Source organism: Gorilla gorilla, chromosome 13 (genome assembly GCF_029281585.2).
Source record: "Gorilla gorilla gorilla isolate KB3781 chromosome 13, NHGRI_mGorGor1-v2.1_pri, whole genome shotgun sequence".
NCBI classification, from domain to species: Eukaryota; Metazoa; Chordata; class Mammalia; order Primates; family Hominidae; genus Gorilla; species Gorilla gorilla.
In genome coordinates, this window is record NC_073237.2 from 120010500 (window position 1) to 120036150 (window position 25651).

The 25651-nt window shown below is 39.0% G+C and overlaps 1 protein-coding gene across 15 annotated transcripts in view; it reads right to left on the bottom strand.

Annotated features, from left to right (window-relative positions):
• DENND1A (DENN domain containing 1A) overlaps positions 1-25651 on the bottom strand; it is a 543118-nt gene that overhangs the window by 259965 nt on the left and 257502 nt on the right. For all 15 annotated transcript variants that reach the window (XR_010130361.1, XM_031014509.3, XM_031014508.3 and 12 more), the window contains one exon: positions 10757-10867. Coding sequence is in view for 14 of the 15 variants with exons in the window: in XM_031014509.3 (XP_030870369.2) it covers positions 10757-10867 (111 nt within the window). In the remaining variant the exon portion in view is untranslated. The remainder of the gene's footprint in view (positions 1-10756; positions 10868-25651) is intronic.

Sequence of the window (25651 nt, forward strand, 5' to 3'; positions counted from 1 at the left end):
AGTAGATTAAGATGCCAATGACTTAAATATTATCCTTTAAAATTCTGATTCATAAGAGTCATATGAGAAGCTATCAGTCCTGCAATCTAAGGAAGACACAATTTATTTCATGACTTGACCACATTACTAAAATAATAAAATTTTCTGCCATGGCAGAAATTGGATGAATTTAATGAAATGGCAAAAAAAAAAAAAAAAAGAGAAACATCACCTGTTTACACACATGCACCCCAAATTACACCGGTGGACTGCACTGGTATTCCGTAAAATTACTGAGAGCCTGAACAGATTATACTCAGCTATGGCCCTTTTCTAGACTAGCCAAGGCCCCAATCAAAGCTCTCCCAAAGAGATATGGAAACAAAGAGCTTTTTAAGTGCCAGTCGGTACGCATAAACATCTTCTAAATGAACTTGATCAGTCTCTATTATGTCGTCTCAACATGAAAATGAGTCTAACGATGCAAAATAACAGCCATCAAAGAATAAATATTGTTTTTGTCTTAGAGAACTGTCTATTCACTGGTTCCAAATCAGGCTGTGTATCAATCATCCGGGGAACCTCAAAAAATACACATTCCATGGTTCCAAACTAGACTTTGTGAACCAGAATGTCTGGAGATGGTGCCCAAGAACCTGCATTTTAACAAGTTTTCTGCGTGGTTCTAACATAATGCTAATCCATGGATCAGAACTGGGGAATCACTGACAATCTGAATCCTGTGCCTCATCCAAAGTGCTTGATGTTTGTTGAAGCAATGGGAGAAGAGGCAGGAGAGGAAGGTAAGAGCTAGCAGAGAGACCATGGCTGGTTGAAGTCACATCAAAGTGTCACAAATTAACCTGTTGATACTCTGTATTACAGAGTCTCTATGGTATCTCAAGGTTCTTCATTCCAATTAGAGTTTAACATGAATAAGAGAAAACCAATTCACACATAATTAAATGAAGAATATAGTTCAACAAGCAATTAATTATCCATACATTTTAAAGCCAGAGAATGCCCACATAAGTAAAACCCACCAATCTTCTCTCCTACTTTCTGTCCATGGAAGTTCCTTTATTTTTTAACAGTTTTAAATATTCTCTGGACCACAATAAAATTGTATATAACGGAGATTAGAGAGGCTGTGTTGCTTGGAAGTTTGGCTGCAAAGCCTCTATTCCATGCCACTTCATTATAATTTCTTAAGGATTTCCCTCTTCACCAAAAGGATTAGTTTTCTTCTCACTTCTTTGAATACTCTTCTCAGGTTGTTAGTGTGAACTAGGTTACTCTCTCTCCTTTTTAACATATAAAAGATAAACACAATGTTCGATTTATTTTATTTTTTAAATAGAACACTAAATTTAGTCTTAGAATTCTCTGTTTGGTAAGTTTCCAGTTACAAGGTCTTGGCTTCCCTTGAGCACAGTTTGAAACAAAATAATGCAGTTTGTTCCTACGGCTGGAACATGCAGAGTGGAGTGTGCAGGCAAAGAGGCCTTGGCTCTGCTCCAGGATTTCAAACCTCCTTCAACTGCCACTCTCATCTCTGCTTCAAGGGCGGCAGATAAGCAAACAGGATTAGTGTTTTCTAGTCCAGAAGAGCTAGGAAAGCTTTGCACACATCATTCAGGTGCTCAGCTCATCACACAGGCTGGCGTCAACATGACAAGGTGGCATTCGTCAGGAAAGCAGCAAAAACGAAGCCAAATCTGAAAAGCTGCCCAGTCCACAAACTGGCCCTTTCTTAGGGCTCAAGACCAGATGGTACTCAGACAATGGATGCTGTCGGTGGGAGTGGTGGAACAGGACTGGGGCAAGGCTGGAAAAGTCTCCATGTTCCACTCGAATACTGAAACATCTCCTACAGACCAGACTGTGTGCTGGTGGGGAGATGGAAGTATCACCCACCACTCCTCAGGCCACAGGGTACCCAGTCATGCCCAGCTCCCACATGCCCGGGGACTAATTTTTGTTGACGCAGTTAGGAACAAACTGACAGAGAGAGGGTGCCAGTTTATTTTTTTTGTCTTCCTTCAATGAGATACCATCAGAAAAGTAATAATGGTTTTCGGTTATGGGTGTAGAGGCTAATTAGGTCATGGTCTTGCCACCATACAATATTTCCTTCTGAAAAGCATCCACTGGGTAAAACAAATAGGTGTTTCTCAGGAAAGTAAATATGCCTTTGTCATTATTTAACTGGATATTCTTAGTTGTCCAAATTTCTTTCAGTATCCCTAAATTATAAAGGGGGTGATTAGGACCAAGATACACTGCTCGAAGGAACTGCAACATATGAACCCTGGAAGGTTCTTTATTCTTTATTATATAGGACAAAGATACATAGCTGCAATATATGAACCCTGAAACCACAGTGAGTTACAGAAGATAAGCCCCAGGGCTCCACCAAGGCCGCACTCATGGTAGGAGTAGGGTGCAGGAGCTGCTGGGAGACAGCCAAGTCTAAGAAGGCATGGGCAGACGGAATGGAATCTGAAGTGTTTAAGGAAATGGAGCTGTGGCTAACAGACTGGGTGTGTCAATGGGAATTCACAGATCTGCCTCCTGTTTCCTGGTGCCTAGAGTAGTGTCAGGCGCACAGACAGGGCTTGCCGAATCTGAAGTAAAAAGCTTAGGTGTGCGTTCAAAGGTGACGACGACCAGGCAGAGGTTCTTTATATTATTTTAGATCCATGGCCAACAGGGTCATGCTAAGAATATTTCTCTAAGTACAAGTGTCACAGGGAATTCATGACAATGGAGAGTTACCAAGAAGGTAGTATGAGGCAGCAAGGATGCTGGCCTGGTTTTAATTCCATCTCTGCTGCTCATCTTAGACAAGGCACATCAACTTTTGGGGGTGCTAACATTCCCATCTGCAAAGGGAGAAGAAAACCCACAAGCTCCTAGGGTTGCTGCAAGAACGAATGAAAAAAATGATCACATACATGATTAGCATAGTGCCTGTCACATAGGAAGTGGATGGCTCAAAAGGTTAACTTAAAAGAACTTTGAAAGGGTGGGGGGAGAACGGGGGGGCTCCCATATAAAGTACTGAGGATGAATCTACTTAAGGATATTCTTACACATTTATTCTGTGAACGCTCTTTGGTGGTCTTGGAACTTTACAAGCTACGAAAAAAAAAAAAAAACAAACCTCTAAGTACTATACAATCAGGTCTTATTTTTCACCCAAACCAATAGCACCTAGCTCCACTAGTTACCTTATCCACCCGATTTGGCTCAGGGTATCTTTTTGGCTCTTTACAAGAATTTTCAAATTCCTTTAGTGGGGTGGCTATTCCTAACAACATGCCTCTGGCTCCTGTGACAGTTCCCGCACAAGGGACTGGAAAATGGTGTAAGTAATGGCACCCAATAGACATAACCTGGTTCCCAGGCATGCACTTCGAAGGGGCTACGATTAGTTTGTGTGTAATCCCTGGATGTTTCTCCCTTTCCAGAAGCCAAAGCCTCCTTCCCCTGACACTGCATCATAATGACCTATATTCATGGCCACCTCTCCTATTGACTAGGACATGACCTTGGGCAAGTTATTCCGCCTTTCCAAATGGACTGGCTGTTCTGTAAAATGGGAATAATATCTATCTTCTAGGAATGCTGATGGAATTGTATTATCTCTATTAAGATCTTTGACCTACTTGCTCTCCATAGAGTTCCAAAAAGCAGTATGAATTAAACTCAGATATGAAAATACGGAAGAAAAATGGGGCCTTTGTGCTACAGGGAATCACACTGAAGTATTTACATTAGAGAACAAGATTTAGTTAAGCCTTCCCTATTTATCATTTACAAAGGAAAACAATCAATATACATTAACTGAGCAAAGAGAACAAAAACTTACATTTTTCTTATACAGAATATCACAATGTTATTGACCGAGAAACCCTGAAATGCATATTACCTGCCTCTGAACTAAATATTGTTGAGTTTGTCTCTATTGACACAGCCATTTTTATAGAAGACAGCACTCGAGTGCTCGACAGCTTTTATCTTTCACGTGCTTGGTGGCTCTGAGGAGCATTAAGCCTCCATCTTATCAAACACAATTGAGAAAAATGTGGTTTGTCAAGTATTGCAGGCCACATCAGGATCTGTCAAGAGAGGTTCCTCAAAAAATCTCAGGCTGAGATGGCCTTTGCATATCCCCCTCCGCACCAGCCCCCATCTAAAAGATAATAAAAAGCCACTCTTAAGGAAATAAAAGGCAACAATTGGGAAACTTTCAAATTCTGAATTTGAAGAGGCCCAAAGGTGTGAATACAACAGAAGTCTGCTCAGCTACGTCATCCCCAAACTCCGCAGAACCTCTCAGGATGCTGCCAACTGCACGTGACATACAAGGAGAACCCCACCTCCTCCAGAGAGGCTTCTACCAGCAATCCATGAAACTTCGAACCCAGTTAAGAATCAACTCTTTGTTAAGAAAAGCCTTTTAAAAGTCAAAGTAATACATATTTATAGATTTCAAAACAAAACAAAAAGTAGTCAAGGCTTATCATGAAAAGGAACAGTCCACTTCACCACTCTTACACCCTTCACTCGAAGTAATCACATTCAACACAGGATTTATCTCCTTATTTCTAAATCACGAATTCTTGGTTTCACATTTTCCACATTAAGACTTGGATTCTGCCTTCCCTTTGCAAATGAACTGTTATCCTCTCAGAGGCCAGTCACCCCGCTTATCCGGTTGTCTTCATTCCACAAATATTTATCGTGGTGTTACCACAGGCACTGGGGGCACAGCAGTGAACGAAACAGGCAACAATCCCTGTCTTCATGACGTTTACATTCCAGTAGGGTAGGCCCTTAATAAACTGGACAATAAAATTTGATTTCCCATTATAGAATTTATTAATTTATTATAAACGTCTGCAAAAGCTACGTACCAGGCTGTGTTCTGAGAGCTATGCAAGTATTAACTCATTTTAATTTTACTTCAAAGGAGGTCACTGGTGACTGGAAAAAGACACTAAAACAAGTCCACCTGTTTTAGTGGACAGGTGGGGACTGAATCCTAATGGAAGACTGAGGAGAGAATGAGACGAGAGGAATTAGTAAATAGGTAACTCTCTTGAGGAATTCTGTTCTGAAAGGGAGACTAGAAATGGGATAAAGGGGATATGGGTCAAGAAAGTTTTGTTTTGAAGTCTGGGAGCTTCTATAGCATGTTGGCATGCTCATAAGAATGTGCCAGGAGAGAAGAGAAAATAATAATAGAGATGCAGGAGAGAAGAGCTTGCTTACTGCTGGAGTAATTTCCTTGAAGGAAACCACAGTGTCGCCTTTCCTGTTGGCATTCTGAGGCCATCTACCTAAAACTGCAATCCCTGCCACTCTCCACTCCCCATCCGCTCTCTTCGGCTTTATTTTACTCCTTAGTACTTTCCATTTCTTACTGTACGAGATATTTAACTCCTCTGACTTATCGAGGGCCTATGATACTAGAATGCAAGCTTCATGAGGACAGGGATTGTTGCCTGTTTTGTTCACTGCCGTAATCCCCAGTGCCTATGGCAATGTCACGATAAATATTTGCAGAATGAAGTAAGTTGGACAAGCAGAGTGACTGGCCTCAGAGAGGACAGACGGTTCATCCGCAAAGGGAAGGCAGAGTCCAGGAGTACAGGCCCAGGAAGCTGAGCTAAGTGGTGTGGGATCTTGGCACTCTCTCCTGAGGGCTTCCATTAGATGGGTATAGAATTCTAGGTTAGAAATTATTTTCCCTTAGAAGGTCAAGACACTGCTTCACTGTCTTCTGGTTTCCAGAACTGCCACTGCCAAATCTCAGGCAATGTTGATTCTTAATCTTTGTACAAGAACTGCTTTGTCTCTATCCCTGATATTCTAAAATCTCATGATAAAGGAGCTTTGTACCTTCTTTTTAGGCCTCTAAAAATTTTTGAAATATATTAAGTATGTATGTCATATAAACAACTTTCAAAGAAAAAAAAATGTAAGAACCCCAAACCTACCACCTTGGCTCAGGGGTCAGCAAACTACAGTGAAAAGGCTAAGCCTGGCCTGCTGCCTGTATTTGGCAATAAACCTTTGTTGGCACACAATCATACACTTAGTTTACCTCTGTTCGATTACAAGGTTGGAGCCCAGCAGTGGCAACAAGGACCATATGACCTGCAAAGGCGTATTTATTATTTGACCCTTTATAGCAAAATGTGTTAGTTCCTCACCTGGCTTAAGACAGAAAGCAAAACTTTTGATGTCCCTTGTATGACTCTTCCCAAACCAGTCTTTTCTCTCCCTGTGAGGAAACCATTACCTAGATTTTGTGTTAATTATTTCTTTTTACCTTTGTAGTTTGTGTGAATCCCTAAACAAGATACCATTTAGTTTTTCTAGCTTGAACTTTATATTAATGAAATCATACTGAACAGTACATCCTTGTGCAACCCAGTTCCTCACTCAGCTTCTACATTAGAGACATAATCATATTGATAGTGCAGTTCATTTTCATTGATCCGATCGATATTCTACTGTGTGACTACACCACAGCCTATCAGTTCTCTGTTGGTAGTCATGAGAACTATTTCCAGGATTTAAATAAAACCTAAAAAAAGCCACTGTGAACATTTTTATACATGTATCCTACCATACATGACCAAGGGGTGTGTGTATACACACAAAATTCCACCTAGGAGTAGAATTGCTGAGTGATGGGCATACGTAAATAGTTTTGTAGCACATACCCTTCAAATAGTAGTAAATGACATTCTCTAATACATTTCCAATATAACACCTGGCTTTGTCAGCCATGAAATTTTTTGTAAACCTAGTGTTTCACTGCTGGTTTTGTTTGTTTTTTTAGAGACAAGGTCTCACTCTGTTGTCCACGCTGGAGTGAAGTGGTATGATCATAGCTTACTGCAAAGCCACGATCCTGGGCTCAAGTGATCTTCCCGCCTCAGCATCCCAAGTAGCTAGGAGTACAGGCGCGTTCTACCACGCTCATTTTTAATTTTCTTTGTAGAGACAGGGCTCTCACTGTGTTGCCCAGGCTGTTCTTGAACTCTTAGCCTTAAGCAATCCTCCCACTTTGGCCTCCCAAAATGTTGGGATTATAGGTGTAAGTCATTGTGCCCAGCCATAATCACTGTAGTTTTAATGTGCTTTTTGATTATTACTAATGTGGTTGAGTATCTTTCCATACAGATGTTGGCCATTTGTATTTCTTCTGTGAAATGCTAATTCATGCCTTTTGCCAATTTTTCCATTGACAGGCTTGTCTTCTTTTTAATTGTCATAGTTCTGTACTTATTTCCGATACTAATTTTCTGTCAGTTTTTTTATATGGCAAATCTCAGCTTGTGACTTTTCAGTCAGAGAAAAGTATCTTTTAATGAATAAAAGTTCACGATTTTAATATTTTCTTTTATACAATGTATATTTTGGACCACCTTTAAATAAGCCTTTCTCTACTCTGAAGATCATCAAGTATTATTCTATTTTGTCTTCTAAATGTTTTAAAATTTTGCCTTTCACATGTAAGTTCTTGATCCATTTGGAATTTATTTTTGTGTGTGTACGATAGAAACGGTCTTCCTTTTTTTCCTATGTGGACAGCCAATTATTGAAAAGTCCATTGATTCCCCAGAGATGCTACAATGCCACCTTTTATAAAATAAAGAGCCCATATACATGTGATCTGTTTTTGGGCTCTCTATTCTGTTCCATCAGCCCATATGTGTATCCTCATCCCACTACTAGCATCGTAATTACTACAGCTTTATAGAAAGTTTTGATATCTGGTAAAGCAAGCTTCCGCAACCCATTCTTTTTTGTCAAGTATGTTGTGGCTCTTTCTCTGGCTTTTCCATATTAATTTTAGAATTAGCTTGTCAGGTACTATGTAAAACCCGATGGGGGTTTTGAATATAATTGTATACAATCTATACATCATTTTGAAATGAAATAACATCTTCAAGATATCAAGTCTTCTTATTCATAAACATGGTAGTGCTTTCCATCCCTCTATTGAGGACCATAAAAGTTTTCCCATTTAATATGTCAATATGTAAGTTATATTAATAGATTTTCTAGTATCATCAATCATTTGCTTCCTAATTGAGGATTTTTACCCCTACATTAATGAGTGACACTGGCTGCTAATTTTTCTTTCTTGTGCAGTCTTTGTGTTGAATGTCAAGGTTATACAAGTGTCACAGGAAAAGTTGGGTTTCATTTCCTCTTGTTCTAGACTCTTAAGGAGTTTGTCTAAGATTGAAATAATCTTTTCCTTGAGATGTTTGATAAAACACACTTGTAAAACCCCCTGGGATGAGTGTTTTATCTGGAAAAATATGTAAAGATATTGATTCAATTTCTGTAAGTTAAATAACCTATTTAATTTTTCTATTTCTTCTGGAGTCAACTTTGCTAAGCTATTTTCTTCTATTTTACCTTAGTTTTCGAATGCTGGCATAAAGTTGCTAACAGTATTTTCTTACTATTTTAAAAATTCCTGCTGCATCTGTTCTTTGTGTTTGTAGATTTATTCCTTTATTTCATTTTAGTTTTGGGAGGAAGCAGAAATAATTTTGTGTGTTTAATCCACCACATTTATGAGAGCAAAATCACACAGAAGGTTCATTCTTCCTTATCTATAAGATGGAAGTAATTACAGAACCCACTAAGGCTGTCGTAGTAAGGATTAAATGAGTTCATACATGAAAAGTGCTTAGGACAGTGCATGGCACACAGTACGGGATCAAAAACATCATGATTAAATGATAAGGAATTCATTTCCACTGAGACGATGTCATGTTTTTGTTGACTGAAATTTAATAATCTAAAGCAACAGTAACTGGTTATGGACTAGACTCTTTCAAAGAGGTGATGATAGATGTGGTTGACAATATTCTCATTCTGAAACTCAGTCTGGGTGTTTGTGCCCTGAAATTATGAACTGCACGTATGGTGTAAAATAAAATGTAAAACAAAGCAAGAGGTCTACTATAGGCTATTCTTAACACATACTAGGCAATTAAAAAAAATTGAGTTCTTGATGAGCAATCAATAACCAAAGAAATAATAAAATAATGAAGGTATAATAAAAACTGTAAGGAAAACTCTAGTAGTCTCAGAGAGTTTTCATTATTAGGTGCCTTTTATTCATAAGTAAACACATAACTTGATTTTATCCATAGGCCCTTCATTAGGGAACTCTCCACTTATAAAAATATTTTTCTACTCTCTCTAACAGAGGGATGCCTGTTAGGCATTCTACTCCCAGTCAATTTCTGTATATAAGTTTTGTCTACAAACAAAAACAACAACAAACTCAGCAAACAGATATTGAATTATTTAGGGGAAAGTAAAGTGACGCCTGTGATTTACTTTGAAATGCATTAAAAATAAGATGGATCACCTGTAATCCCAGCACTTTGGGAGGCTGAGGTAGGTGGATCACTTGAGGTCAAGAGTTCGAGACCAGCCTGGTCAACACGGCAAAACCCCATCTCTACTAAAAATACAAAAATTAGCTGGGTGTGGTGGTGTGTGCCTGTAACCCCAACTACTTGGGTGACTGAGGCAAGAGAATTACTTGTACCTGGGAGGTGGAGGTTGCAGTGAGCCGAGATAGCGCCACTGAACTCCAGCCTGGGTGACAGAGTAAGACTCTGTCTCCAAAAAAAAAAAAAAAAAAAAAAAAGATGGATTAATGGATGCTATGGATGATAAATAGTTGAATAAATACATGATAAAGCAACTGATACAATGTCACTAGTAGAATTTAGATGGAAGTATATCAGCATTCACTGTAAAATTATTTCAGCTTTCTATAATGGCTTAAGAATTTTCATAAAAAATATTGGGGAAAATGTGAACTCTTATACTTAGCAAGTGAAAAACTAAAATAAAAGGAATATAAAAATATTTATATTATACACGCAGCAAAAGTTATATAGAAAGTTCATTATAATTAATAAAAAAATCAAGACACCTATAAAATAAATGTGAAAGGATATTAACAAAATACAAATAAAAAAATAAACCCATGGAAAATATTCAGTTACCTCTAACCAAAGAGGTAATTTTAAAATTAAAGCAAGCCTGAAATACCATAGCACATCTACTTTCTTAGCAGAATTAAAACACCTGAGCACACGCACGTACACACATGCGCACATGCGCGCACACACACTCTCTCTTTCCTGGCAAAGCTGCGGTGAAAATGGTGCACTCATCTACAGCTGGCAGCCTTCACTGTAAACAAGCACCGCCTGTTTGCAAAGCAGTTTGGCAGTCCCTAAGTCATAGTGCTTATCAAGCCCTTTGACCTAGTGTCCCACTCCTTAGAATATAACTGTAACAGTCAAAAGAAGCCAAAAGATGTTCATTGCAGTATTATCTACTAAAAGGATTAAATCATAATGAACAACCTAAATGGCCATCAAGAGAAGGATTTAGTAAATAATGACACACCCGTATCATGAAATATGGTGTAGACATTAAAAAATGACAATTGAAGCTCATGTAGAAACCTGCAAAATGTTCATAACACAATCAAATGGAAAGCTATTTATAATTGACTGTGCGACTACAGGAATAAATGAAATGTGCATTGGCACTGTAAAAAAAAAATGAACAATTAATGAAAATGACATGCTGCCATATAAGGGGACTGTAGCTGACTCCTTTTTCTAAAATTTTCTTTCATCTTGCTGATGTATCTTTCAATTAAAATTAGATCATTAAAAAGCCAGTCTTAAGACTGTCTACTCACAGTGCTGAGTTTGCTGCAAATGATGAGTATCCGGCGTTCGTACAGCATACTGGCGTACAGATGCAACATGTTGTTAACATCCACAGCCACAAAATATTCTGTCAGATTTCTCTAGGAGAAAGAAGAAGGCACGGTTTGTGGCTGATTTTCTTTGTTCTTATTATAACTGTATCTAATAAGAGCATAAGAAACATAAAATAATCAGAAAGTATACTCTGTTCTTTCCCTGTCCTTTTCTTTCTACCTGGGAGGCCAAATCCCCCACATGTGTAAAATCATGAAGGGTAAAGTTGGAAGACACCTTACAGAGGAAGGAGCCTGAGCCAATTACATCTTTGTGTGGTGATTACAACATGAGGTCGCATCCAGCACTTAGGTCAGTTCCTAAAGGTGAGCAGAACAGGAATTCTACATATCTTACAAATGAGGAAACCAAGACTCAAAGAGATTCTCCAAGATGGAACAGTCTAATAAGCAATGAAGACAGGACTGCTGCTCAAATCTTTGGGTCCCAGATCCTAGAATCTTCCCGATGTGCTGTGCCATACGCCTAAGCAAAAGAAAGTACCCAGGGACCAAAATGCTTCTGACACTGAGCCCGTTTCTGTGCAGGAGATGCCACCCACGAAGGCCAGGCGAGCTCCTCTCCCGTCATCACTGCTGGTATCCCCTCCTTCACAGTTTACATTTGCTAAAACGGCTCAGCTGGAATTAAGGCAATTTCGAACATTTACAATTTCCAGGTATTTCACTCAAAAGGGGAAAAAAAATTGAAGACAAACAGCAGCAAGTTGTGACAAAGCAGTGTTTTAACTATCTTTTTTCCACCCCTGTAGCCTGGGCTTCAGTCTTTTAATTAGTACTATAGATTGGTACTCTTCAGATTTCAGAAAAAAAAAAGGAATGTGTTTCATTTATACAACGCTTTCTATACCCACCTGACTTTAATAATACACATGAATATGCTAATTTCTTCAATGTTACAGGTTTTCAATGCCATACAATATAATCCTCTGAAAATGAAAGGGGTTTGGGAGGGAAGGAATGCTATTGCCAGGCGTTGCAGTTTATAATGATTAAAGATCTATAACCCATAAATTGAAGTAAACCAGGTGGATTTTACATGCAAAATAGCACAAAGTGCTTTTCAACAATATTATGGGCTGGGAGTAAAAATGGGCACTTATCTTATAATTTATTATTGTTTGACTGAAGTACCAAGTTAACCATCAACCTTTATAAATACAGAGCAAGTGAATTAACAGCTCTATATACTAACTACCTATCAAGTGCCAGCCACTGTACCAGACACTGTGGATGTGTAATTGTGCAATCTTCACAAAAATCCAGTGAGGCGTTATTCTTTCCAATATAAAGAAGTCTGGGAGAGGTCAGCAACTGGCGAAGTCAGATCTGACTCCATGGCCTATACGCTTTCCCGTACACCACACTGTCCCTCTTATGCACATCTATTGTTTGAAAGATTCACATCTATTATTAAACATGTCACTTAATCTTCAAACTGTTCCTTGAACTAAGTATTATTATCCCTCTATGAAGATGAGAAAACAGTGGCACAGAGAAGTTGTGTAATTTGACAAAGGTCACGCAGTAAGTGGATGTGACATGATTCAGTCCTGAGTGGGTCTGTCTCTAAATCCCTGCTCTTTTTATTCCACACAAAATTGTAGGTAAAACTCATATTTGGAAAAAGAAACGAAACAAGATCAAGTATGCCTAAAGAAAGGAGAATGCTTCTGTTAAAAATTACTGTTACCCCATTCACGGAGTGATCTGTATGTGGCAGGCAACAGGTGCTTTTCCTGTGTTCTTTCCAATCTTCCCAACAAGCTTGAGACAGGCATTATCATCTCCATTATATAGATGAGAAATTAAAAAAAAAAAAAAACTGGAGGCTCAGGAAGTCTCAGTAGACTTCTAAAGGTCACCCAGCTAGAAAGGGGAGAGCCATGTTTCAAAACTAGATCTCCTCAATCCAAAACTCATACCCTAACCACCACACCAACTTGCCTCTTAACAAACTCAGTGAAAAACAAAACAGCAAACACCAAAGGCAGTCGGAAGGAGTCAACCAGTGTATCTTGGTTCCTCCACTGGACGGAGGAACACAGAGCTAATGATGTAAGGGTGGGGTTTGCTCTGAAGACGGTGACATGGCACAGCTCTCCTCACAAACAAAAATACGAGGCCCTTCACTGAGCATTTCAGTAAAAAGCTTAACTGCTGATGAATTACATGAATTTTTCTTTTAGGAGAGGATGGAAGTAAAAAGAAAATAGAAATGAGGAGCTTAAAGAAGGCCAGAAAGCCCATTAGCACTTTTGACAGATCCAAAGATAACTCTGAAGCCACCAAAACGTGGCCTCAAGAGTCTGCCAAGAAGCTTCACGCTGGGGAGAAATATGTTACACAGCTTGCCGTCCAAATAGGGAGACACAGCGTCAGAGACAAATCCTGCGCCTTATTTTGGTGGGAGAAAAAAAAAATCACAAGGATACTTTTGTGGATGGGAAGGGAACATTTCTGAAATAAAAACACCATTTGATTGAGGCATGTCCCCCATCTCCAATCAGATTCTGAGGGACTCAGGTGCTTGTTCCAAAAACTCTACACAGGTATGTTAAAAATACGTAACATTTAGCCAAATTCTCTCTAAACTGTCATGTACTTTTTTTGGTATTTCTCATCCCATCTGTGCTGATTACCAAGATATTTGTGTCTAAACAGAAGCTGTCTTTCTTATCTGCTTCCTCCCCTGCCTCTTTCCTTCTGGGATGCCACCCGCCTGAGCGGGTGGGAGTGGGTGGGAGTGCCAACAGCCCTGGGAACCTCGCTCAGCCGTGGGAGCACCTGTGGGGCAGAGCGGGGCCCCAGGAGCAGCTGCAGGGAGCACTCAGAGTTCCCATCAAGCCTCAGTTCAGCAGCACGCCCCATGGAGTCAGGAATCTCCCTCCCCCAGCCACACCAATCCTTACTCTCTCAGGCCTGCCATGTCCTGAGAGACAATTGAGTGAAATACCTGGAAACTGTAATTGCTTCTGCTGTGTCCTCTGCCTCGAATGCCCCACTCTTCCTTGAGGACACCTGCTTACTTTTCAAGGCCCAGCTCCAATGTCACCTCCTCCCGGGAGACTTCCTCAATTCATTTGTCAAGTTCTCCTGTATGCTTCCATTGTCCCCATCTTACAGTAACTCAGTTTTAAGTATGTTTTTGCCACGAGACAGGGGTCCTGTTAGGTGAAGCTGCTTCTCCCATCATCCAGCAGTTTGATGACAGCAAGCTCGGTGCACGGAGGAAGCAATGGCTGAGGGTGCTGGTCCCTCACTCAGGCGAGAACAGTGCAGTGAGGAATGCACCAGCCCAGAAGATGGACCAGGTGGGACATTAGGAAGAACTTAGCATGTGACTCCAGAAAACCTGGCTCTGAGCCGGATGAAGCAATTGATTACTCAGTAATGGTGAAGAACCCGCAGAAAAAGAACTGCCACTGGAAGCTACACAAAGACCGGTAAGTAACTGGGGATGGCGGAGGGAGGGAGGGGTGACTTTTCATGGTATCTGTGGCTACATGTATTAAAAATGTAAATAAATTAGTGGTTTATCAGGTAACTGGGGTGAGGGCTGTACACAGAAGCATGTGTTCATTTCACAGCCAGGCCAAGCATATTTCTCCGATGGGTAAGATCAGAGGATAGAAGGGAGGGCTTCCACGGCAGGCTGTCCTCAGTCAAGACTACAGCCAGAACACATTATGAGCTTCTGCTGATAAAAGACACAAGATAAGCCACTCTCCCAGCACTTTGCTTCTCCTGTGGACTAAATCCTCATCCTCTCATTTCTATCTCCTATAATCAGGCAATCAACACACACTTATTTAACTCCTACTATGTGCCTAGCACCTTCCTGGGAGCTAGGCCTGCAGAGATAAACTAACTGTGATCTCCATCTTCCTGCTTACTCTGGGGTGGGAGGGACATTAGACTCAGAAATCCAGTATGCAACGTACCGTGGTTGAGGCTACACTCCAGGCATGGCTGAGAAGCCTCACTCCCCTTGATGGATATGCAGGGGAAGGCTGGAGAAAGTGTGACAGAGAAGACATTTGGTCTGGGCCTCCAAACAGGGGTTCACTCAGTGGACGAGGGAAGAAGCATATTCCAGGCAGAGGCAAAGACAGGGTGGGGTGAGGAGCGCACACGCAGGGAAGAGAGTGAGAGGCAGGGCGGGGAGGGAGAGCAGGGGGCAGGGGAGCTAGGGACAGCGCAGTGCTGAAGGATCCTGACATGACCCTATTTGTGTTTCAGAAAAATCTTCCTAGAGACTCTGTGGAGGACAGATAAGAGGGCAAACAGGAGGCAGGACAGTCAACTAACAGGCTGCTGCCATATTCTGGGAAAGAAAAGATTAAAATATACATTAAAAAACCAATTCAGACAAAAGCTTTGGGTGTAGATGTCAGGGATATCCATAAAGTGGAATCACAGGACTTGACGATGAATTAGACTTGGGGAGGGAAGGAGAAAAAAATCTCAAGTGACCCCTGGACTTCTAGATTACTATGCACCATACTAGTCTACCTGCCCAAATAGGTTTTTAAAGGGAGAGTCCATTCTTTTAATAAAGGATAAATCCTCCTTCTAAAGCACCATAATTCCTGTCAAACATGGTGTCCCTGGCCACCTCATCCTAGGCTTAGTGTCCTGGGCTGTAATGCCACCATGGCTGAGCCTAAGTAACCACTTTCTTCATTCTCTGCCAATTACTTCTCTGTGTGACTCACCTACTTGGAAAGGAAAACCTTGCTTCTAGGACTAGTTCCCAGTTTCTGTGCTCAAAAGGTCTCGGTTTTCTTAGTGCCAGTAAGTTTTTAGGCTTGAGGATATTCCTTTCCTACTCATGGAGTTTAAACATTATTTCAGTTACGCATACATTTATGTCCCCATGAGCATGTGCCTCTCCACCTAGCATCTCTTCTGGCCACACTCTCTAGGGCTGGGTAGCACAGCTACAAAGCTATCCCCCACCCAGGCTGGAAAGGGCTCAAATCTGAGGAAGGTCTCTGGACAGAGCAGCCTGCAAGGTGCACTTCAGAAGAAGCCTGCAACGCACAAGCTCCTTAGACTCTTGGCTCCCACTTCTCATCTCCGCAAAGAAACGTTGGTAAGCGTCAGGTCAAGTGCGAACCCCCTGTGGCTCTAAATCCAGACAAAGAGAAAGGGAATGGCACCTGGCAAAACCCCCATCCTCCCAGGAGAAGCCTTATAATGGCTGCTCCCTTCTAGCTGTCCCTGCTGGCTCCTGCACCAATCCAGGTGGCTGGGGACTTGAGGCTCACTGTGATCCATGCCTGAGGTTACGAAGCACGTGGGGGTGGTGGCGATGGGGGGAGTTGGAGTGGGGTGGGGATGGGAGGGGATATAGTGGGGCTTAGAGAGAAAGCGTCTTAGGTTCAATACCTTAGGGAAATGAGATAATCCTCAAACCAAAGAACTGACTCTAAGCTGGGTACTCCTTGGAGCCTTCGAAACAGATGCTAGTCCGCCCCACTGTCTGTCATTTTATTAGTCTTTGTGACTTTCCACTTCATACATGGTACACATGATAAAGACCTACTGTCTTGTGTCTGAAAGCAGCTTCCAAGGCAAGAGGCTTGGTTTTGTCAGTGGGTCTTGTTTACTGAAATAACTCCTATTCAAATTATTTTACCATAATAAAAATTTTTAAAACCCTCAACTGATTTTTTTTTTTTAAGAATTTAGGTAACCTTAGTTGGGAGGGATTCTTTAAAGGGAATTATAAATTTGGATTCTAAAACAATCTGCTTAAGAAAGAATCCCAGAAATTCACATAAGCAATCAAATCAGAGAAGAGTATTCTAGAAAGGAAAGCAGAGTTTACTCAGAGGTCAACTTTCATCCCTCCATGTGAATAGAAAAACCATTAGAATAAACAATTACCTGACAACTCTTAAGAGCAACAATGGAATTCTCTATAATCGCAGTTCTTGATAATAGGTCTTCTACTACCACTTCAACTTTGTTTATGTTTGAAAGTCATGATGAGTTCATAAATCTTTTCTATATCATGGCGCATCTTTTGACAAAGTGGAGTCTGGGCAATGTTATATGTAACTGTCCACTCTAACTGCTTTCCTCGCATCATTAACCACTTGGTATGACACCAACGAGATAATTAAGACAGGTTTGTTTAATATTCCAAATGAAGGTCTATATGATTATCCATTAATCAAAAGTAAACTTCAAAACCTGGACACTAAAGAAAAATTCTTTATACAGCTGGTTTACAATGTAATTATTACTACATAACTGTTCATGGTCTGTGACTTTTTTTTAAATGCAGGTCAACTGTTTAAAATTTATAAAGATTTATGCTCATTTAATTATTGCCTGCATAAAATTCACTCCTACATGTGTTATCTTGATAGACAGAGAAAACCCTGATGAGCAATTACAGAGTGATAGTTTTTCAGTGAAAAGAAAGAAAATATTTTTACAAAGAAATTGTAGAAATAATGAGAATTAACTTCAATGGGGATCTGAAAGGGAAAAGAATTAATTTTTTACGTTTGCTTTTCATTAATGTCTTGCAGACAAATTGGCCCAAAAGCCAACTGAAAGGAATTGTTCTTTTTTCTTCTCCTGGGGGTGGCTACATGTTCATTCATTCATTCAGTCATTCGTTCAGTCAATAAATACATATTGGGCAACTATTCTGTTCTGGGTACAGTGCTACAGTGAAAAAAAATACTGATCCCTGTCCTTAGAGAAGGAGAGAGGACATTTTACCAAACATTCATTCAATTAATTATATAACTTACACCTATGATGAGCAATTTCTTAGATGGGCAGAAGGAGCCACGGAGCCAGGGCCCAGACCAAGCAGCATCTCAATGCTCAGATCATACCCACTGAAAAGTGAATCCTGGTTTTAGCACTTCCTGGTTTGGCAAGTTACCTCACATCTCTGGGCTTCATTTCCTCTCCAGAACAGAGATAACAACCATACTATAAGGCTGTTGTGAAGATTTCATAACATAACAAACAGTGCCCGATCTGATCCACAGTGGATGCTCAATAAATACCAGCTCCTTCCTCTCTTTTTTCACACTAACACTTCTCTGAAGCTGTCCAGGAGAACAGGATTATCTGGTGATAGAACGTTATTAAATTCCACATCCCAAAGCCTATTTATCCTTTTTGTTGCTTATGTTCCTTAGAGGAGATAATCAATAAATATTTACAAACCATCTATATTACAGGCAGCGGAGCCCTGGGCTCCATCTGCCGCACCAGTTCCAAGCTTCAGACATTCTGGTGTGAAAAGGGCCTGCTAAGACACTTTCAAGGCCCCATGAAATATATGCCCCATAAAAGGAAAAGAATTAATCTCCATAACCATGAATATGAGAAAAATCTAGAAAAGATGTGCTCCAAGAATAATGTTCTTCAGCCCTCAGCCACAACTCAGATCTCAAGGGAGGTTAAGACTAGAATTCTGGGAGAGCCAAGAAAAGGAGAAAAAGAAACACCATTGAAAGCAGCATCTCCATCAAACCAGACATTGTCCTTGGAATGCTACATTTAATACTTCATGAGTTTCTCACATTTTCCTTTTGTAGATAAGGACCTAGAGGCTCCAAGAGTATAAGTACATTGCCCCAAAGTCCCAGGGTAGCAAAGCCCAGAGTCTGGTTGTCTCTAAAATTCATGTTCTTTCCACTACACCAGATCATAAAGGATTAAGAACCCCACAGTTATTGCTTGTTTCAATTTGCAATGCAGCAATTTAGTAATTTTAAATTAATCCTTGAAAAATCATCAAGAGATTAATATGCAAATTTCAACACTGCTAGAGCTCAACAGTGATTCTGTGTCAAAAACCACATAAATTGGTCTTACAAAAGTTCAGATTCTCCTTAGAGGAAAGGCTTTCCTGCTTCATTTTGTAATTTGCTATATATTTAAAAAAACATTTCTTTTCTTTTTTTCCTCATGAATAGAACACATCAATTCCAGGGAGGCAGTGGGGTACAACAGGAACAAAAGCTTACAAACCTGGGTCGCTACACTGTGCTTACGAGCAGACCTTGCCACCTCAGCTCTGTGAGCTCTGGGCTCCCTGTCTAAAACAGGGCTCAGGTCTACCCCTTTCGGAGTAGCTCTAAGGATTAAAGTGGAATCATGTACGGTAGGAGTCTGGCAGATTGGTATTACCATTCCGCTTAGAAACAAACAACGCTAGCCTTTTACTGGTTTGCAAAGGAGGATTTAGGGACAATGGGTCATGCACAGGGAATTGGTTCATTAGTAGCAAAACCAGCAGAAGGAATGTAAATTTTTAAAATAGTGGGGGCAGGAGAGGTAGCATACAGTGCAGACAGGCTTTGGAGGTAAGGCTATGAGAAGACTTAAAAAAAAAAACTTCCTAATCTCAATTGTGGTTTTGAAAAACTAGAAATGATCAGAATTTCCAAGTACCTTAAAATGAAGTTCTTAAGAAATTATTTATTCTTAAAAGAAAAAAAAATTTTTAATGAACCTAACCTAGGCAATCATTTTTATCATAACATTATTTATAGTAGAAAATGTAAATGTCTATTAGTAGGAAAAGCACAGTTAAAACAGTTAAATACAGTGAATTAAACATACATTTATCTTTTCTCTCTCCTGATACCAGCCTCCCAGAAAAAGTCAAAGAATTTTAAAAGGCACAAACGCCAAAAAACAGGAGAAGAATTAGTAATGGAAGAAAGAGATCAAATTTTTGAAAGCCAAAAAGCAGATGTGACTAAAGAAGTGGTTTTCAAGCTGGGGCCATTAGTCCCCCAGGGGATATTTGGCAATGCCTGGGGACATTTTTGGTTGTCACAGCTGGAGGGGAATGTGCTACCATCATATAGTGAGCAGAGCCCAGAGATGCTTGCTAAATATCCTACGATGTATAAAACAGCCCCATTCAACAAAGAATGATCTGGCCCAAGCTGACAAGCATGCGACTGAGGTTGAGAAGAAAAGCTTAAAGCTACGGACAAGGTGGGCAGGCACAGCACCGAACATTCAGCCCAACTCATAGCACAAAAAGAATTCCAAAAAGGAACTGGAGACACCCAGAATCTCTGAAGGCTAGGAGAGCGGGTGCAAATAAAAATAGGAGTAATTCAATCCCAAGGATCTCGTCTCCCAGCTCAATGAGCTAGTTAACAGACTTTCCCACACCTCTCCAGAGGAATATGTGTTTACTTTCTAGAAGAACTGAACCAGAAAGGCCTGGGGACACCAGGTATAGTTGAGGATGGGCAATAAAGCCTTTGACAGGCAATAAAGGCTTACAATGAAAATGAGTATTAAACGAAGGTATACATATTAGATGCTGACATGTCATAACCTACCATTCCTACTCAGCTTCCAGAACACTGATAATAAAGCATACACTACCTAGGCAAAGAAAACAGACCAAATCCAAAGAAAAAGATTCTGATACTGATATTTGAGAGGCCACTGCCCCCAAAATAGCCACACTAGTTCCAAGCTCCAGAAATGACTGACAGAGCATTCAGCCAGCTTTTTAGTGCCTCACTCTTAAATGTGACAGGGCAGCCATTTGAGGAAAGGCTCTACAGTGAAAGTTAAGGAATAAAACAAACAGAAGATAGGAATGTTGAGCAGGAAAATAATACAAGGAGAAGAACACTTTTTAAAATCTATAAATAACAGTCTCACAGATGAGTGAAAATATTAATATAATGGCAGAAGTAAATTTCCAAAGATGGAAAGATTTGCTGAAGAAAGTAGAGAGAAAACGAAAAGAGAGAGATGGAAAATAGGAGAGAAAAAACAAGAAAATTAGAGGATCAGCACAGGATATTTTAACATTCTATCATAGAGGCCCCAGAGAAAGAAAGAAAAATGAAGAATATTTTTTCAAAGAAATAATGTAAGAAAAGTTCTCAGCTCTAAAGGACATGAGTTTCCATACTAAATGGAACCACCAAGTGCCCAGCACAATAGATGAAAACAGGCCCCTAGCAAGGCGCATCACTGCAATTTCAGGATACCAGGAGAGACCACCAAAGGATGGTTACAATAAGTAAATCACAGGAATCGGAATGGCTGAGACTTCTTAGTTGCAACAGCAAAACTAGAAGTCAGTGGAGAAACATCTTCAAAGTTGGGAAGATAGAGTAATTTCCAACCTAGAGTTCTATACCCAGTCAAACTATCAAAAGAAGAATAAAGAGGCTGGACTCACGCTTGTAATTCCAGCACTTTGGGAGGCCAAGGCAGGTGGATCAATTGAGGTCAGGAGTTCAAGACCAGCCTGGCCAACATGGTGAAACCCCATCTGTGTTAAATATATACAAAAATTAGCCAGGTGTGGTGGTGTGTACCTGTAGCCACAACTATTTGGGAGGCTGAGACAGGACAATTGCTTGAGCCCAGGCGGTGGAGTTTGCAGTGAGCCGAGATTGTGCCACTGCACTCCAGCCTGAACGACAGAGCGAGACTCTGTCTCAAAAAAAGAAGAAGAGAGTTATTTTTAGTCATGCTAGGTCTAAAAATGTTGCCTCTAACAAGCACTTTCTCAAGAAAACTACTGGCGCATGTATCACCAAAATGAGGGAGTGAAATCAAGAATGAGGAAGATGTGAAACCCAAGAATGCTTATGTGACAAAAAGTTGTATAAGAAAGGAAAGGTAATCTACTAACTACTTCAGTATGCTCATTAAAATGTAAACATTAACTTCTGATTTAATGTAAAAATTTTCTAAAGGTATAGAAAGAATGGGAGAGGGGAAATATGTGACTCAGAGAACGTTATTCTGTGTGTTTCGGGGTGGGGAGTGTTATAGGTGGTAAAAGACCAAAACTCTCATCTTCCATAGGAAAATCAATAAGTGATATCTGTAACAGAAAAAAAATAAGATTTAGCAATATGAATAAGTTACTCAAAAATACAGAGGGAAACACAGCTGCTAAAAACTTGAAAGTAGCTGGGCAACTTGAAAATTGCTGGTTTTCATCAACAACTATGTAGTACTACATGTTTTTAAGCCATTAATATGCATTACTTTCATAAGACTAAAAATACCACTAAATAAGTATGTCATTAAAAAGGAAGAAGTAGGTAGATATGAACACTTTTTAGAATACATTAAACCAAAAAACGAGTTGCTAAACAAGTATGAATAGCATCATATTTATGTTTAAAAACCATCTACAACACACACAGGCCACATCCCTAAGGTACTTGTTTAGTGTCCTCATTGTCATTAATTTCTAAATAATAACTAATTTCAATTTGTATCATCTTTGATCCAACTGCTATTTCAAATAGATGAATATTTTTAAACCTTTAATTAATTTATTATTATAGTTTTCGTTCACTGCCATAAAAGAGTGACCTGTGAGAGTTTAGTATGCTCTATTTTGAAATTTTTGGTGTGATTTAGTACATGATCAATTCTTATAAATGTCCCATGGCATTTTAAAATAATCCTTCAGTAGCCTCCTTCATAGCTACACATAACACTAAATTCCTAGAGAAAGGTTTCATCAAACACTGCAGGGAGAGTGGGATTGGGGTTGGAGGGAGAGTGGGACTGGGGTTGGAGGGGATGGTGGTAATGGGGGCCTTTCATTTTTTTCTCTATGTATCAGTATTAATCTTTTGCAACAAAATATTTGTAAAGAATTTTTAATGACACAGGTAAATGTTCATGGTACATTGTTACAAGAAAAACAGATATGAAGTGTGTACATTTTGTGTACTTTTAAAAATGTAAGTTTTGAAACTTAACAACAACAGCAAAAAAACAAAAGAATACTTCTGTCTCAAACAAAGTATTACTCAACCCCCAGTGTAAGCAGTGGAAATTAACCTGCTCTGAATAAAATAGGAGCAGGGATCCAGTGCTCTGATCAGTTAGCCATCTACCTCCGTGAGGCCTTCCAGGGCTCCCAAAGCAACACTGGGGTTCCCGGTTGCACACTTTGAAAACTACATGTCATAAAAAGGAAGGATGAAAAAACTCAGAAACAGATCTCTGAGATGGGAGATTATGCCTGATTTTTCTTTCGCTGTTGTGTGATACACATACACCCATACCTTTCCTATGATTTGGTACTGTTTAAGTAATAATTATCTGTTCCTGAAACACCTATATAACCACCTAAACCTGATAGATTTTTTTGAAGGATGGAGATTGAAATAGAGCTTTATTAATCTTTTCAAGTTATAATTCTATATTCATATTGCCTATTTCTCAGGCCAACTATCATTTGTCTTTTTCTAGAAAATTTTCTCTTTTCACAATCTTTAAATTTATCAAATAAGTTTAAAATTTTATTCTTTTCACAAATTCAGTTTTTAAAAACTACTCTTTTTCAATTTTACTTTAACAATATTCCCTAATAAATTAAATTATAATTTATTTTTCTAGTTTTGGTTATTTTTTATTACTATTCTTTTTTTTTAGCTTCTTGAAAGTCAAGTTCATTGTTTTCTAAATTTTTTATTTATATAAAAGCATTCAAAGCTATGAATTTTCCCCAGAGTGTGGTTTTGGCCACATCCCTAAGGCACTTGTTTAGTGTCCTCATTGTCATTAATTTCTAAATAATAACTAATTTCAATTTGTATCATCTTTGATCCAACTGCTATTTCAAATAGATGAATATTTTTAAACCTTTAATTAATTTATTATTATAGTTTTCGTTCACCACCATAAAAGACAGTGACCTGTGAGAGTTTAGTATGCTCTATTTTGAAATTTTTGGTGTGATTTAGTACATGATCAATTCTTATAAATGTCCCATGGCATTTTAAAATAATCCTTCAGTAGCCTCCTTCATAGCCAGAGTATGCCTCTGCTTCTGCTCTTCCTGCATTACTTTCCCACTTCTTTTTGGATTTCTCCACTGTCTATACTGAATTGACTGCAACTATCAGTAATCATCTCCTTTATATTATGTAAATTCCCAAACTTTCTGGCTCATGGTAGCTTCCTCTGTCATGAGGGAAATATTTTTCTCCTTTCGTTCATCATTTCAATGGAATTTTCTGAGAGATGAAAGGTAAAAATCACAGGCTCAAAGTATAGCACGTTATGTAAGAGCTCAGTCTCAAGAATCCAGAAAGACCAATATTTGAATTCTGATTTTACCATTTATTTCCTGTAGGATATTGAATATGTGACTTAAATTTTCAGGGCTTCTGTTTCCTTATATTAAATAATTATGGTAGTTACCATGTAAGCTTGTTGAGAGAGCTAAATGAGAAAATGGAGAAAAGCTCCAAATATATAATATTTCGAGTAGTAGTACTCAATCAACATTAGCTATTGTGGTTGAAATGGGAACTCTGGTCTGAGTTTTTTATTAGTTAGTGTCAAACAAAAAGGATGCAACATTTTCTACCACAGTCTGATCATACAGATAATGTACTACATGGATATGCTTGATAATCCCAACTTATCAAGACTGTTATCTAATCACAATACTACAGTCTAACTTCATTCATTACATTTGATCACCTGACATTTGTAACCTGTTCTATGGACAACATTTGGAAAAATTTCCTATCTGTGAATCTACAATAGTTATGAAAAGGTATACCACATATTCCAGCACTTTTCTTATCAAGTATTCAAGTATATCCCCAAAAGAATTGAAAGCAGAGACTCAAACAGGCATTTGTACGCCAATGTTCAAAGCAGTATTACTGATAATAGCCAAAGGGTAAAAACAATATCTATTGATCTCAGCATCTATTGCTGGATGAACAGATACGTAAAATGTGGTCTACACCTACAATGGAATATCATTCAGCCTCAAAAAGGCAGGTAATTGCGACACATGCTTCAATGCAGATGAACTTTGAAGGTATTATGCTAAGTGAAATAACTCAGAACAAAAGGACAAATATTGTATGATTTCACTCATGTGAAGTACTATATGGAGAGTAGTCAAATTCACAGAGACAGAAAGCAGATTGATGGTTGCCAGGGGTTGCGGAGACAGGGTAATGGGGAATTGCTTAATGAGTACAGAGTTTCAGTTTTGTAAGATACAAAAAGTTCTGGACATTGACTGTACAAAATATGAATGCATTCGAAACCACTGAGCTGTACACTTAAAAATGATTAACATGGTAAATTTTATGTTATGTATTTGTTACCACAATTTTAAAAAAGTAATCAAGTGTCTAAGTGGTAGACATTCTTTATCTGATTCTACATAGTACTATTTATAATCATAGTAAAACATTTTGAAAACATGTCATGCAGCTAGACTAGATATGTCATTCAGCTTGTTCAGAAGGCAAACATCAACCTTCTGCTCTCTCACACTCTAGTTCACTGCTCCTACGTCCTTTGGAGGTAGGGATGGAGGCCCTCATGCTTCACCCACAAATACTTTATTTTATTCTCTGAAAGGTAAATATACAAAGGTAAAAAGTAGAAGTGTAATTCTGCTTGAGTAGATCTACCCTAATAAACCTCTATTTGGAAAATTCTTTATATGGAAACATTTCACTTATAATAGCAGAAATGAGAAACAATCTAAATGTTCTACAGTGAGAGAATGGCTAAACTACAGAGTAAATGGAATATTAGATAGTTGACAAAAATAAATCATATGAATGAAAATGGAAAAGATGTTTTTATAATAGGTGATTTAACTATGTAAAAATACATTCTAAAAAGAGGGAATCAAATATCATATTAATACATAATTACCTTTGAGAAATAGGAATAACAATCCTTCCGTGTCTTTATACTTTCCATACTTTGCAAATATTCTCTATTTGTTTTTGTTTTTATAATACACTTCAGTTCTTATACTTTTGTTTT